The sequence below is a fragment of the Salvia miltiorrhiza genome, chromosome 1 (assembly GCF_028751815.1).
Source record: "Salvia miltiorrhiza cultivar Shanhuang (shh) chromosome 1, IMPLAD_Smil_shh, whole genome shotgun sequence".
Classification (NCBI taxonomy): domain Eukaryota; kingdom Viridiplantae; phylum Streptophyta; class Magnoliopsida; order Lamiales; family Lamiaceae; genus Salvia; species Salvia miltiorrhiza.
In genome coordinates this window covers 55,299,996-55,316,329 of record NC_080387.1, presented here as the reverse complement: position 1 = coordinate 55,316,329, position 16,334 = coordinate 55,299,996, and the positions used below count along the sequence as shown (strand labels likewise).

Below are 16,334 nucleotides of genomic sequence, written 5' to 3'. Positions count from 1 at the left end.
GATGGATGCAGATGCTGGGTTCGAATCTTGAAGGGAGCAAAAAATTATTTTTTTCGGATGCATTAAATTTAATAGCGGATGCATTAATTTGTATAGCAGATGCAGTAATTTTATTGGTTCTTATGTTCTCACGATAATTGTGGTTCTCACTATAACCGCACCATATATATATATATATATATATATATATATATATCACATCATGCGATGTGTCTAATTAAGTAATTATATAAAATACTATTATATCCGTCCTCATAAAATATATTCAATTTGTCATTTTCGTCCGTCATCATAAAATGTACTCCCTCCGTCCCATAAATAATGGCCTGTTTTTATTTTGGGTAATAATTAGGATTTAATTAAAATTTTTAATTCAATCTAAACCCTAATTTTGGACGGCTCCTCTCTCTCTCTACTCTTTTTTTTGCTCTTCTTCTTCACGCTGCTTCCTCTCTCTCTGTACTCTCTATTTTTGCCGCCTCCTCTCTCTTTACTCTTTTTCACCGTGCACGCCGGCGTCATCTCGCCGGACTCGGCTGACGAAGCGGCTACATCCGATGGATTTGGCTTCGCGCCCGCAGCCTCAGATCTCTCCATCTCGAGCTCGCGACGCTACTGGTGTTGCCCGCTGGAAATTGGTGTTGCTCGCGGCGCTACTGGTTTTCGGCGGCTGCAGCAAAGCCACAACAGTCGCCCCCCTCTCTACCCTCTCATCTACTCTCCCCTGCTCTGAATGAAACGACGGCAGAGCCGCGGTCGCTGCCGAGCCCTAGGCTCCTAAATTCGGTCTCCTCCTCTTCCTAAATCTCCTCTCATTTCCGACAATGCCCCTGCCACACGCGGCACCTCCAGCCCAGGAAGGCTGCCGCCCTACCCTAATTGTCACCTCGTCTGAGCCCTAATTTTGTGCAAGAAATTGGGGATCTATTTTTGTTGATCTTGCTGATCTATTTTTTTCTATCACCTTGCAAGAAATTCGCGGCTATGGGGCGCCACTTTCACCTTGCTGATCTATTTTTTCTGTGGTTGCTGATTTAATTTTGTGTTGTAGTTGCTGATCTAATTTTGAGGATTAAGAATGCAGTTGTTGATCTAATTTTGAGGATTAAATATGTGGGCCATTACTTTATATCTTAATCTAGCATTTCTTAATCTCTGTGCCCAAAAGAAACGAGCCATTATTTTTGGGACGAAGGGAGTATTAAATCTATTAAATTTTTCGTTCACAATAAAATGTGATCCTTACATTCAACTACTTTATTAAAATTCGTATTATTTATAAATAGTTAATTTTTATAAGAACGGAGTGAGTGTCACATTACATTTGGGATATGCACTAACAGTAATATGCAAAATTGAAATACTATGGAAAATAGAAAATCGGAGTTGTCACGCGTTTTATAACTCATAAGCATGTAAAAAATAATAGTAAAAGAATGTTGATACATGTTGAGTACTCATTAGGCACTCCGATGAAATTGTTTCAGTTATAATCAAATTAATTTAAAATAAAATACTAGTAGTACCTTTTTCTAAGACTCTCATCCATGAATGGTGACCACTTTATTAACGGTAACTTTAACTTGCAACCTAGTATGCATTAGTAGTTATAAATATTATTTTACTTAATTTAGCTTTTGCTATTTGTTTGTTTGTTGATGATTACAAGTACATTTTTCTTAATTTGCGAAAAGCATTAGTACATATTTGGTTCGATCCTCATAAATGATATCTCACCGGTAATAATCGGACATCTTTACGTCACATGGTTAGGCTTGCTTGATAGTTGATAGTTCTCCAAGTATTATTTTATTTTTATATGAGGTTATACAATATTTTCCTTTTATTTTATTGTTGGAGAAAACGAAATTTTAATATATGACTTTAAAGGCTTATACATGCAATATAGCTGCTTGTTTGAAATAATATAACAACGTTTATACAACATTTCCTTCTTTTATAATTGAACCCTAAACTCTCGTTATTTATATATTAAATTATGCACAGCTTAAATGTCTTAATATATCTTCTATAATTCTAAATCTAAGAGCATCCGCAATGGGCTTACTTGATAGCCTACTTGATAGTGGGTTGTGTTATTGAGTAGGTAGTGCTGCATTGAGGTTACTTGATAGCCTACTTGATAACATTAGTTTTGATTTTATGTTTTTCATTTAAATTTTATTGTATAATTTAAATAACATATTTTTGTAATAGTTAAATACGCCATTAAACATAAAATTTAAAAACACCTAAAACATAAAAAAAAATTACATAAAAATTAAAAACACCTAAAACATCATATTACCCCATCATTAAAATTACATAATTAAAATCCTAGTCTAGACCACGACGCCTGAGCAAATCGGCGACCATGGACGCGTGCAATGCCCTTTGTATGCGTCCGTCATGTGCGTCGTATCTGCGTTCAGGAGCTGCATATCGAGTTCCCTCTCCTTGATATCGTTCCTCCGCTGGTACTGGGCGGTGAATGCTCTTATCTGCTGGTCGGACCTGTCCAACCTCTCCACTATTTCGGGTGGAGACTCCGAGCTCGTATGCGACGCTGATGCCTTCCCTTTCCCCTTTGCCGCCTTCGCCGCCTTGTTGCCAATGGGCCGGGAAGAAGAGATCTCCTCGCCCGACGCCGAGATGGTGAAGCCGCTCTCTTCCGTAGTCTTTGTCCTCTTGGAGGCATGCACTTTTCCAACGAGGTATATCGACTTGAACTTGGGATTGTTCCGGAGAACTTTCCACGCGTTCCAAAAATTGAATGCGGCCTTTTGTGGGCTTCGAGCCTTGAAGAGTTTTTGGGCCTTGTCACGAAGCATATCATCCGAATGACCGGAGGGCCAATTGTTGTGCGTCTCCACCCAAATAGCTTCCCAGAGACGCACATCCGCGCTCACTCGGGCCCAGTGGCCTTGAAGTTGCCGGATCTTAAGGTCAACGCCGATGATGGGGTTCACACGTGCGTGGATCCGGCCCCAATACGCCTCCCCCTTCTGATCCGTCCCACGGATGGCGTCGTTGGTCTCCTCCGCCCAAACTTGGACGATGAGATCCGTATGCTCGGGAAGGTAAGTATGACGGATCCTTACTTCCTTGTCGTGCTTGATTTTGGTGGCCATTTCCTTCTTCCGGCCGCCCTTATTTGGTTCGGAGGCACTCTGCTCTGCACTGACCGGTTCCTCTTCGGGTGGGGTCTCCTCCAAGTTGATTCCTCCCATATCGGGGTGATAATCGAAGGAGAGATCGGGGCACCAATTAGGATCATAGAAAGGGTTGTGTGGATCCATGAAGGAAGAAAATTCTTGAAGAGAAATGGAGGAGAAGAAAATTGGAGAAGAAGAGATGCGAAGAAAAATGGAGGAGATGGGGTTTTTTAAAGAGGAGAAGAAGAAGAAAAAAATTGAAAACGGTCGGTGAAAGCACGCATATCGAGGAAAATCAGTCAAAATTCGAATTTCTCTATTTTTTTTTTAAATTAAGGCGCGTGCATTGCACGCACCTTCCCTCTCCCCCGATCGAGCATACTCGAAGGCTCAAGTAATGCTCGAGTACCTCCCACCTGCAACGCCATACACGAAGGCAACGCCTTACTCGAATAAGGGCGTTGCAGATGCTCTAATAAAATTGTCTCTCGTGCATTTTCATTGCCAAAATATTTTATTCTTTCTATATACGCATTTTCAAGCATTAATTAATTTCTTGTTCACACAAACTGAGTTTCTAAAAACTTAATGTGGATATGTGTGTAACTCTAAAAAGAACTCAATGCATTGATTAACTTTACCTTTTTCGAAAGTAATTCTACATTATAATACTATCTAACTCTAATATCATGAATTTAGAATCCCACTTGAACCTATGTTAAAATTGGCCAAATTGACGAACCAACATTTGAAAACATTATTGCGACAATTTACTTTTGTATTTTAACCGATACATATAATAGGATATGTAATACTAGTAGTCAGTAGTCGCTCTTGGTAAATCTATTTATTTTATATCCACATTCATAAAAGATACTCTATACATCCTCTAAAAATATGTGTCATTCTTAGTGACACGAGTTTTAAAAAATATTAGATGAATTAATATGTGTGAGTGGAGAAGAATCCTACTTTATTATGAATTGAGTGATGTCCAAAAATAAAAAATGAATATTTTTTAAAGACGTGTAAAAATGATAAATTGTGCGGGAATGAAATAGTCTATTTATAGCCACTTTTATTTTTATTAAAATAAAAAATAAGTATTCGTTATACTTTTGTATAGCATATCATAAATAAGACTCTTTTGTGCCATATAATTTTCTATCGATTGTGTGTACACATTGAATACACTATTCTTAAAGCAAAAGGTTTTGAACACGTAAATATCACAAAACTACTCAACCAAAAACAGATCATGAGCTACAAAACTCATTTTCAATGAACAACATCGAAAATTTTGTGACAAAAATTTTATGCTGCTGCTATATATAAACCTTGATTCCTTAAGCTGTATTTAATTTTCTGGTTAATGTTAAATTAAGATTTCTTTTATTGACGTGGATATCTGAGTTTAAAAACTCAAAATCGTAAGATTGCGCGGAATGACATATCTTTCAATTTCTTTTTATCTAGGCAAAAGAATATTGCTTATTTAACATGACTACTAAGTCCCATATGTATTTATTGAAGCAATTATGTTGTTGATAAGTTCCACATCAATTCATTTCTGGACTTCATAAGCAATAGAGATTAGACACAAAAAAAATCATAAAAAATGTATCACTTGCTTTACATAACTCGAAGCGAATAAAAAAGGATGAAATTAATGATAATGAATTATTAATTAGATTATTTCACAATATTTTTTTTATAAATAAATTGAGAACATAAGTCTTATGTGAAGTGTCGTCAGCCCTGCACTAAATATTCAAATATAATAATAATAATAATAATAATAATAATAATAAAAATAAAGAAAAAATTGATCTATGTATCAAGTACGAGGATAATCACGATGCCATGATTTAGCTTTATTCTTTATAATGTTGAGCTCCCGATTTTATCCCTCATCAGAGATAATAAAATAATAAATTTAATAGTGGGTCTGAGTCGAACGGTGTACACCCACTGGCGGATCTACATGGGGCTGTGGGGGTACCACTGTACCCCCAAAATTTTTCTTCTTTTAGTAGTAATATTATATCCCCAAGCCCCAACCCAGTAGTGTTTTAAGCTTCTCATATGAATATATGTTTGGGATTCGACCCCTTAATTAAAGTTTAAAATGGCAGCTACTCTTATAGGCTAACAAATATAAAAAGAATTACACAAATCAAATTTGCCAGTGCCCCTAAACACACAACACAACAAGTAGTTTTAAGAATAATAATTTTATTGATTTTAAATTCATCATGTCCTCTATTTTCGTATAGAATTTGATTCTTTCATCTAATTATAAGGTATTATATATATATTTTTTTGTTTAAATTAGGGATAGTATATAATGCATCCAATCTATTTGATAAAATGACTTTGTAAATTATATTCTTGCCTATTTGATATGCTAACTCGCTTATGTCTTTAAATAATTTTAAACTTACTATTTTTTACATTAAATTAAGTATTTTTATATTTATGTTTATGAGATTATTTTTTTGTACCCCCAATTTAAAAATCCTAGATCCGCCACTGTGTACACCGTACCTAATTCAATATTTTTCTTTTAATATTTTTTTCTCACACCTTAAAGTTTATGTTTGAGATGATGAAATTTACAAAACGCATGAAAACCCATACCTTGTTTATTTAATTTTATTATTTTGTTGAAATTATAGAAGAAAAGAATAAATCATGGTTTGAATTTTTATGTAATTCGTAATTTGAGGACCATGCATGCTCATAATTTATGAGATATATAAAATAATATAGATTTTTTTTTTAAAAAAAGACACATAGTCGTGATAGTGGGAGAAAGAGATGGCCCACGAACTGGCCCTTCCAAGCTGTATTTCTTCCATGTTTGGAAATTCGGAAGCAGCTGTCCTTCCATACCCTCAGCTTTCTCTTCTTCCTCATTCATACCAATACACATTCTCTCTCTAAATTTGAAACAAAAATTAAACCCTTTAATTAAATTTTTTTTTTTAAATACAGAAAGATCATGACAACTCTGTTCCAGATCATCTCTCTCCATCATCATCACCCTCTCCCCGATCACAATTTCAAACCCAAAACCCTCCTTTTCCCTATTCTTTAGTTCATCTCTCAAAGGATTGTAATTATCACTCTCTTTTTTTCGCGTTTCATTCTTCTGTGTTGTAGTTGATGGTTGGAATTTGATTGAGGAGAAGCAGAGTTTGAAAATTCCGTTGATGATTCGCCTTTTCGGCTTTTCCCCACCACCACCACCACCATCATAGTCCATACACCTACGCTTTCTGTGCTCCCTTGTACAGCTGATCCCTCCCCCCACCACACCTCTTTTTCTTCTGTTTTTGACCCACTACTGTTGCCCTCCACTTTCCGCCTCAAAATTAGGGTTTTCTTTTTCTTCTATTTCTTCGATTTCTTTTTGAGTTTTATTTTTCCCTTGCTGCCCTCTTTTTTCTATTCCTGTTTTCTTGATCTTCGTGCGTCGTGATCTTTATTGTAAATTCAAATTCAAATCTCGGAAGCCTTTTTATTTTTAGCATCTCCCAAATTTCGCCTGTGTATATATTGCAGAATTAAATATTTCACGGACAAAAAATGGCTTTTCAATCGCTTTCAGCCGTAGCTAGGGTTTTTCTAAGGTTTTCCTGTTAAAATGATACTTTCACTTCATTGGATCGACTTTAGTATCACTTGAATCGCCGTTTCACCCCTTCCGTGATTAGTTTTTGAACCAAACCCCTTTTGTTCATCCGAAGCTTTCTTCTCTCTGTTAGAAGCCAAAAAAGGAAGTCGCTTTAGTAATTTAGTTTGATAAATTTGAGGAGGCGATCATGGCTTATCAGCAGCAGCAGCAGCAGCCCATGCCCGGCCCGAGCTCGGGCTCGGGGCAGGGCGGGTACCAATATATGAATTCTCCATTTGGGGATACCACTTTCACTAAGGTTTTCGTGGGAGGGTTGGCTTGGGAAACTCAGAGTGAGACGATGATGCGTTATTTCGAGCAATTTGGAGAGATTCTCGAGGCCGTGGTCATCACCGATAAGAATACTGGCCGATCCAAAGGATACGGTTTTGTGAGCACTTGTTGTCTTGATTGAGAATTTTGACTTTTGATTTTTGTTGAATTTCTATTACTGCATTATTGTAGCTCCTAAAGTTCAGCTTGTTGGTCTTGCACACTCTGGTTTTGGAGTGCAGAAGATTTGGTAGCCTTTATATTGCGAATAATTATATTTTAAACTTCCATGTTGGTGATTGCACATTCTGGTTTTGGAGTGCAGAAGATTTAGTAGCCTTTATATTGCGAATAATTATATTTTGAACTTCCATGTTGGCTGTAACTTTTGTAAGCACGAATGCCAAAATTGGTACATTGTAATATATTGTGATTGAAGTAGAAATATGGATACTTGAATGACTTGGGTACCAATATGGTTTTGTATGGAGGGTTTAGGTGACTTTCCGGGATCCAGAATCAGCCAGGAGAGCATGTGCAGATCCTACACCAATTATTGATGGGAGGCGAGCAAATTGTAACTTGGCTTCACTGGGGAGACCTCGGCCAGCTATTCCGTTTGGTAATATGTTTTGATTGCCTTCTTAATAGAGTGAATGCTCTCAAGGCATTATTAATTCTGTAGGCAAATCCTTCACAGATCAATCATTATGTTTATACATGGAATCTTTGAAACCCAACCATTATTTGGTAATATGGGCAAAGTAAGCCTGATCTCTGTACATATGACATGGTTTTTTTATATGGAATTGTGAGTATGTATATAGGACCGAAGTTGTAGATTGTACTTACATATGCATGTCTTTATTGCTAATAGGACGCCTTAGATCTCCGGCACCTTACCTTGGAGGACAGCCTGCTGCTAGGGGTGCTTATGTTGGAAATTTTGGCTACCAGCAACCTGTTACATATGGATTTCAGCAAGGCTTGATGTATTCTCCATATGGGTGAGCAACATCCTTTATTAGAATATTTTTATTTGGTATTTTTACTCTTGCTGCTGCCAGTTATTTGTGAATTTGTCTACTCTGGATCTGCACTTGCATAGATGGCATTTCTAGTATTCGTACTATTTGGTTACCGTGCTGGAACTCAAGTTTTTTAGGTTGCGATAGTCGATAGAAAGGAAATAATATGGGAAGATAGTGGAGGGATACGTGTATAGGTTTTGGCTGTTGCCTGGCGGTGATTTCCTTAAAAACAATTTTGTTTGTATCACCATGCTTGATAAGTGAACTGTGAATTGAGACGATTGTTGTTGAAGTTCTAGAATATTGTGTTGACTGTTTCTTTAATCAATCTAGAAGGTCTTCAGCTTAGTTAGGATTTTGTTTTTTATTGTGGTTGTAATGGTTGTTGATTTGAATTGTCATATATGCTTGTAGGGGTGGGCATTCGCCTCGGGTTAATTGGAATGCGACCCAAACTGGTCTGGTCAGGTATTATTGAAAAATTGATTACGGGTGCCAGCTTACTGGCCCTATGGAAATTGGGCAGTTTGTTGGGTATCCATCTATGGCTTTGGGGGAAGGGGGGAGAAAAATTATAGCATGGGCTTCCTTCAGTGAAATGTCTTCACTACTTATCACACAGGCTAGACAAAGCAAAGCCTGATGAAATCGGATATGGTGTTTCCTTCCCACCCCAAAAGAACCACCTAAAATATCTTATATGCTCCCATTCCAATGTGTTTGTCTTGCAAAAAAAGCTATCTATTATTCATGCATATCTTGATCTGTATATGGATACCCTCATAGGTCGGAGTGTACTTTTGAAGAATCCATGGCTATGGTCTCAATTATATATGTGTGTGTGCTTAGGCAAATGGCGTATCTAGTGAATTATTCAAAATATTTGGTCATTAATCCTTTTTACTGGTGCAGATATGCTGCTTACGGTCCTGAATATGCTTATCCTCAGGTCAACATTGGGAAACTTGATATTTAGTTATTTGTGGTGCCAATATTGTTTCTAGTAATTTTTACACTTCGGTGGGTTGTTTTCTTGTAGGGCGTTTACAATCCTTATGGAAATCAGCAATACCTTCACATATATGGCATGCCTGGAACAGTGGGCACAACTATGTATCCTTACAGTCAGTTAAGTCAGGCTGTCCCAGGAAGTCATAATTACACTGCATTGCCCGGCTATGCAATGCCTGGCCATCAGATAGTACAGTTTGGTGGGCCCAGTGTCAATGCAATGACAACGACTTCTGTTCCAACTATTCCATCTCCATATCCTGCTGGTAAATATGCTCCTCTGGTTCAGCATTACAGATATGCACATCTTTCATGTTCCATCTGTTTTCTGTCACTCCATAATATGCATGATTTGATCGAGTTTAGTTATATGCTTGTTGAAGCATACTTATTTCCCCCCCATGCAAAAAACCGCTTATTTTCTTGTATGGATATAGTGCTTTTTTATGCTGAAATGTTTGAAAATTATCTTTCCCTGTGAAAAGTGTTCTTGTCATTGTTATTTGTTTTTTATTCATGTGTACTTACTTATTTGAATTTATCGATATATGTGTCTAGCATGTTCGCTTGATGGTAAAATTGAGGAGTACAAAACTCGTGGTCTTCTCTTCTGTACAGTAAGTTGAAGTCAGATAGTAAAATCTGTATAATTGGATGAGGCTTCAGTGCCAGCATTCTAGGTCTCTCCACTAGCATCTTTTGGTTATTCTATGTTGATAATTTGGTTCTTTTCCTTCTCTTTTTGTTCTCCAAAGTGGGGGGAGAGTGTTGAATTTGTATGTATATGTTATAAAATGCATAAAAATCTGCATGCAGATGATTTGCTCATTTTGTCATCATCACATCTAGTTGCATCGGCATTCTTTAATGATTTCTAGTTCTTCTTTGAAAGTTTTATATGTTTAATTCATCCTTCAATAGGCAGACCTGGGGCTAACGTGTTGGTTGTACCAGGTGTAGGAACACCTATACCACAACAGCCACAATTCTTACTACCTGCGCATTCACCTCAATTCATGCCAGGTGGCGGTTCTGACCAAAATGCTGGGTGAGGGTTTAATCTAGGTAAGTTTTCTTGCCGACTTCTGGATTTTTTTTAACGACCATCACAGTAATTCTACATTTCTGTACCAAATTTCAGGTTCCCTTAGATTGCAGCAGGACTAAGAACAGCAGTACTGCCACTTAATTGGCGGGCTTCAAATCTTGCCTTGCAAATTATTCGCTTTGCATTCTAGAGGTACCCTTACTAGTTTTGATTGCATTTTGATCCTTGATTTTTCCATTTGCATCTTTGGTGATGCATTCTAGTTGTTCCGGCTCGACCTAAGAATTGGCTGATGAGCCATAATAAGCAATGAGATAGTGAAATTGCATATCGATTATTTGGTTGTTGATGGGTGCGTATGTATTTGGCGCAGGTCTTACATTGTCACGCTCACCAGAGAAGTCAATGTCGGAGTCGCTCCCAATGGTGGGGAGAGGAGATCCAAAAACTTGGTGTATGTTAAGACACTTTGTGTTGTGGCAAAAGAGTCTGTGGGCCGGAATGGGATTTCTGGCCTAGAATGTGGAAATAATGACATATATCCTTGTAAAAAGAAAATTTATGGTAGAATCAACATATGATTCTTTTATAGTGATTCCCACCATTTTGGGTGTGTAGATAGTCAGTCAGTCAGTCCCATCCTGCATTCTATTCTATGTATTTAATTACTCAGCTTCCATGTCCATAACACCACTTTTAGGTTCATGTCTTGGATTTTCTTAGAGCTTCACTTCAAAATATGAAACAAGAAGCTCAAGGTCTCTCTCTTTCTATTAAACAATGTGCTTTCTTATATTACTTTTTTATATAGGGATCATTCCTAGTAGTCTCTAGGGAATCAATCTAGTTCATTCATTTTTTTTGTCATCTACTATTATCATGATAAAAAAGTATTAGTATTTTAGTATATAAAAATATTACATGAAAGAAGCATTATTATGTAAAGAAAGTACTACATTAATTTTTTTTTTACTTCATTGAAAGGTCGATGATTCATATTGGTTTTTAGTTCTTAAATTAGAAAATGCATGAATATTTTCACTTTATATATATAGAGAGAGAAGTGTTGTGAGTTGTTTTCTTGCTAGAAAAGGTTTGGAATTTGTATTCTCTCGTAATCTTCACATATATTTCGTCCTACTTCCTGGAAGCATTGTGTTATGCTTGTAAATTCGACTAAACATTGTGATTTAAATCAAATTAATATCAATCTTTGTTCTTGATACTTGTATTTAATTTTGCTAAAGGAATTTACATTTTGAAGTTTTAATCTTTCGCATAACCATTATTTCACACAATGAAATATACAGTTCCATAGTTTCTATAAGAGAGATGACAAAATCACTTTCTCGTCAAAGAAAATGATATATTCCATCCATCCCCTATATTTATGCATATTTTTTTTGTCTTATATGTCTCTCAAATTTTTTTGTACTCTATTTTTGGACATTATTTCACACATAATTTTTAATTTTATTCTTATAATTTATATCATTTACTCACAATCAATTTAATAATACTCTTAATGTGATCCTTTCTCCATTATTACTATTTTCAAACAAATTTTATTAAGTCTGTGTTTTGATCAATTATGCATAATCATGGGGTCCGGGGAGTATTTAAATTAATTGAAATAATACAATTCCGACCTGTTATTTAAAATTAGTCCTCATCAAATAATCTTGGTCTATACGAAGTTTTCTTTCTAAGAGCATTGGCAACGCCCTTACTCGAGTGCCTACTCGAGTAAGGCGTTGCCTTCGTGTATGGCGTTGCAGGTGGGAGGTACTCGAGCATTACTCGAGCCTTCGAGTATGCTCGATCGGGGGGAGAGGGAAGGCGCGTGCAATGCACGCGCCTTAATTTAAAAAAAAAGAGAAATTTGAATTTTAAATTCGAATTTTGACTGCTTTTCCTTGATATACGTGCTTTGACCGACCGTTTTCAATTTTTTTTTCTTCTTCTCCTCTTTAAAAACCCCATCTCCTCCATTTTTCTTCACATCTCTTCTTCTCCAATTTTCTTCTCCTCCATTTCTCTTCAAGAATTTTCTTCCTTCATGGATCCACACAACCCTTTCTATGATCCTAATTGGTGCCCCGATCTCTCCTCCGATTATCACCCCGATATGGGAGGAGGAATCAACTTGGAGGAGACCCCACTCAAGGAGGAACCGGTCAGTGGAGAGCAGAGTGCCTCCAAACCAAAGAAGGGCGTCCGGAAGAAGGAAATGGCCACCAAAATCAAGCACGACAAGGAAGTAAGGATCCGTCATACTTACCTTCCCGAGCATACGGATCTCATCGTCCAAGTTTGGGCGGAGGAGACCAACGACGCCATCTGTGGGACGGATCAGAAGGGGGATGCGTATTCGGGCCGGATCCGCGCACGTGTGAACCCCATCATCGGGGTCGACCTTATTATCCGGCAACTTCAAGGCCACTGGGCCCGAGTGAGCGCGGATGTGCGTCTCTGGGAAGCTATTTGGGTGGAGACGCGCAACAATTGGCCCTCCGGTCATTCGGATGATATGCTTCGTGACAAGGCCCAAAAACTCTTCAAGGCTCGAAGCCCACAAAAGGCCGCATTCAATTTTTGGAACGCGTGAAAAGTTCTCCGGAACAATCTCAAGTTCAAGTCGATGTACCTCGTTGGAGACGTGCATGCCTCCAAGAGGACAAAGACTACGGAAGAGGGCGGCTTCACCACCTCGGCGTCGGGCGAGGAGATCTCTTCTTCCCGGCCCATTGGCAACAAGGCGGCGAAGGCGGCAAAGGGGAAAGGGAAGGCATCAGCGTCGCATACGAGCTCGGAGCCTCCACCCGAAATAGTGGAGAGGTTGGACAGGTCCGACCAGCAGATGAGGGCATTCACCGCCCAGTACCAGCGGAGGAACTATATCAAGGAAAGGGAGCTCGATATGCAGCTCCTGAACGCGGATACGACGCACATGACGGACGCACAAAGGGCATTGCACGCGTCCATGGTCGCCGCGTGCTCAGGCATCGTGGTCTAGACTAGGATTTTAATTATGTAATTTTAATGATGGGGTAAAATGATGTTTTAGGTGTTTTTAATTTGTATGTAATTTTTTTTATGTTTTAGGTGTTTTTAAATTTTATGTTTAATGGCGTATTTAACTATTACAAAAATATGTTATTTAAATTATGCAATAAAATTTAAATAAAAAATATAAAATCAAAACTAATGTTATCAAGTAGGCTATCAAGTAAGCCCATTGCGGATGCTCTAAACTTCTACTAACATTATTTCAGAGCAGTACCTTACGATAAAGTGCAAAAAAAAAAAATCTTAGAATATTATGGTACAGTGTGCTATTCTCTCTATTTGATAGCTCACAAATGCTAATATATATATTTACAGGGCTCTAACTGCAAATTTCCCTATTAATTTTAACGGTGATTGTCTCTAGTTTTTTTAGTAATTAATAAAATAATGGCCGCTGAAACGACGCCGCCTCCCAAATCCTCGTCCTCTGAACCCTCTCCCGCCACGCCGGCGGCTACCGCCGCCGACCGTCCGCCTCCTTCCGCCGCCACCTCCATCACCACCCCCACGGCTCCGTCCGCCGTTACTTCCCGCCTCGGCGAATCCGACGCCGACGTTATTCACATTCCCAGCTATTCTCGTATGCTCGATTCCCATCTAGTACTCTACAATCGCGTGATAATTCAGCTGTGATTTTTGATTTTAATGATTATTTGTTGCTTTTGTATCATCAGGGTGGTTTTCGTGGAACGCCGTTCATGAATGCGAGGCTAGATTCCTACCGGAGTTCTTCGACGGGAGGTCGCCATCGAAGAACCCTAAGATTTACAAATATTACAGGAATGCCATCATACGGAGGTACCGGGAGAATCCTAGTCGGAAAATCACTTTCACCGAGATGCGGAAGACGATCGTGGGTGACGTTGGGTCCATTCGGAGGGTTTTCGATTTTCTGGAGGCTTGGGGCTTGATTAATTACGCCGGTTCTACTTCAAGGCCTCAACTGAAGTGGGAGGAGAAGGAGACCAAGTCCGCCGGCGGCGGTGCCGATGTTGCTGTGGCGAAGAAGAGGGTTTGCAGTGGTTGCAAGACCCCTTGTACGATTGCCTGCTTTGCATCTGAGAAGGTGCTTGCTTCTTTATTCACGCACCTTAATTCGACTGATATTTGATGTGTGTATTGTTTGTTTTGGTAGTGAGTGATGCTTCTGTGCTTGTAATTACTCTATGTACATCCATGATCCATTTACGATTCATCATTCCCCAATTAGGTTTATTAATCACAATAAGAATTTAATTTCGGCCGATACACCAGTGTGCCTCAGTGCTACGTGCAATATCCGTTTATGGCCCTGGATATAAACGTGTTTTTGCTTTGTTTCTTGAATCAATATCTTTGAATTATGTGTAACGTTGAAAGATGAAATCTGAATATCTTCTTTCAACTTCTGAGCAGCATGATATGACACTTTGTGCGAGGTGCTATGTGCGGGGTAATTATAGGGTGGGCTTGAATTCATCAGATTTTAAGCGGGTTGAGATCAGTGAAGAGGCGAAGTCGGACTGGAGTGATAAAGAGACGCTGCAACTTCTTGAAGCTGTCATGCATTATGGTGATGATTGGAAGAAAGTAGCAGAGCATGTTAGTGGAAGAACTGCCAAGGAATGTGTTGCTCGCTTTATAAAGCTTCCATTTGGCGAGCAATTTGATGGTCCTCCGGAATCTGGAGAGCTGGACGCTGAGTTAGGTTTACAAAATGCAACAATGACAACAAAAAGGATGCATCTTTCGCCACTTGCTGACGCAAGTAACCCAATTATGGCGCAGGTAAGAACTTCCGCTTTGAGGTCCGGTAGAGTATAAGAAGCAACAAGGCTCCATTCTAGTTCTTTTACTCTATCATAATTTTGTTAGATGAATTGGGTTACATACATATCATGTCATTTCTAGACAACTTGAAAACTAAATTTGGCTGTTATGACTTATATATGTCAAATAGTAATACTATGATATATGCTATTAAAAGATTTTTTCTTTCTCGCAATCAAACTGGCAGCTGACTGAAGTGTGAAGAGTGATGGCCTAATATAATTTTTGGATGTTTATGCTTATGAGTAATTTATAGACTTTGATGAGTGCATTCTTTGTCTATAGGCTGCTTTCCTCTCTACATTGGTCGGAGTAGATGTTGCTGAAGTGGCAGCACGTGCTGCAGTAACGGCTATATCTGATGTGGGTGACTTGAAGCAACAAGGTATCAAATGCTTGTTTAAGGAGAAAATTTAAATGCATATGATATATCTAGTCTTTCAACTCATTTATATATATATACACATATATGGTATGGTTCTCGTACAAACCTACCTTATAGTAGTATAAACTGCGCATTAATGGATACGCTGTGAAAAATGATGAACTAATTTCGCCACTCTTCTTCTGCTTCATTTGAGCATAAGAGATATGACATTCATCTTTTCTTATCTTTTTTTTCCAATGCAGAATCCGGATATGCATCTAATGGTAATACCCTGAACAAGATGGAAGATTCCCTTGGTGAAGCAAAATTGCAGCTCGAGAAGGAAGAAGAGGAGTTGGAGAAGACCATATCCAGAATTTCAACCCAGGTAGGTCGAGTATTGCAAGTGCTGTAACTTTATGCTGTGTGTTGTTCATTATAATGGTCGTTGTTCTGACCATCTGCTGGTTTATGTGGCTCCTTTCTTCACAGACTAAGGAGATCGAGGACAAGATTCTTCACTTTGAGGAATTCGACTTACTAATGGAGAGGAAATTGCAGCAATTCCAACAGCTCCAGAACCTGCTCTTCGTTGATAAACTAACTATTCTGTTTCACAAAAATGCTGCAGCAGCAACACCAAAAACTGGAGACAACGCAGCAGAGCCTGCCAAGATCGATTAATTTCTCAATGTAATACCATCTTCTAACCTTGTTCTTGTTCTTGTTCTAAGATATTACTCCATTGTAGTTGTCTTAGGAATTTTCAGTTTAGCAGATCCATTAACTGATTAAGATTAATGTAAATTCTTTTTAACATTTTTGATCGTGACATTTTGGTGCAGTGAAAAATCGAATTAATTTAATCACATTGTAGCAACTGAGGCTAGAA

At 38.3% G+C, this 16,334-nt stretch overlaps 2 protein-coding genes across 5 annotated transcripts; both read left to right on the top strand.

The window, feature by feature from the left end:
- The first annotated feature begins 5,968 nt into the window (after nt 1-5,968).
- Nucleotides 5,969-11,039, top strand: LOC130995262 (uncharacterized). 4 transcript variants are annotated; one of them, XM_057920501.1, is made up of 9 exons: nt 5,991-7,225; nt 7,606-7,729; nt 7,985-8,114; nt 8,553-8,606; nt 9,051-9,087; nt 9,178-9,415; nt 10,104-10,214; nt 10,291-10,389; nt 10,571-11,039. In XM_057920501.1, the coding sequence occupies exons 1-7, from the start codon at nt 6,983-6,985 to the stop codon at nt 10,199-10,201; spliced, it is 924 nt and encodes a 307-aa protein (XP_057776484.1). In that variant the 5' UTR covers nt 5,991-6,982; the 3' UTR covers nt 10,202-10,214; nt 10,291-10,389; nt 10,571-11,039. The 4 variants fall into 4 exon arrangements, with proteins under 4 accessions (XP_057776500.1, XP_057776484.1, XP_057776477.1 ...); XM_057920494.1 differs by having other exon boundaries at nt 6,024-7,225; nt 10,071-10,214; XM_057920517.1 differs by lacking the exon at nt 8,553-8,606 and having other exon boundaries at nt 5,969-7,225.
- A 2,409-nt stretch (nt 11,040-13,448) lies between these two features.
- On the top strand, nt 13,449-16,308 carry LOC130995250 (SWI/SNF complex subunit SWI3B). The gene is made up of 6 exons (XM_057920467.1): nt 13,449-13,846; nt 13,941-14,332; nt 14,662-15,033; nt 15,361-15,460; nt 15,706-15,830; nt 15,935-16,308. Exons 1-6 carry the CDS (start codon nt 13,654-13,656, stop codon nt 16,124-16,126), a joined length of 1,374 nt encoding a protein of 457 aa, XP_057776450.1. The 5' UTR covers nt 13,449-13,653; the 3' UTR covers nt 16,127-16,308.
- The last annotated feature ends 26 nt before the right edge of the window (nt 16,309-16,334 follow it).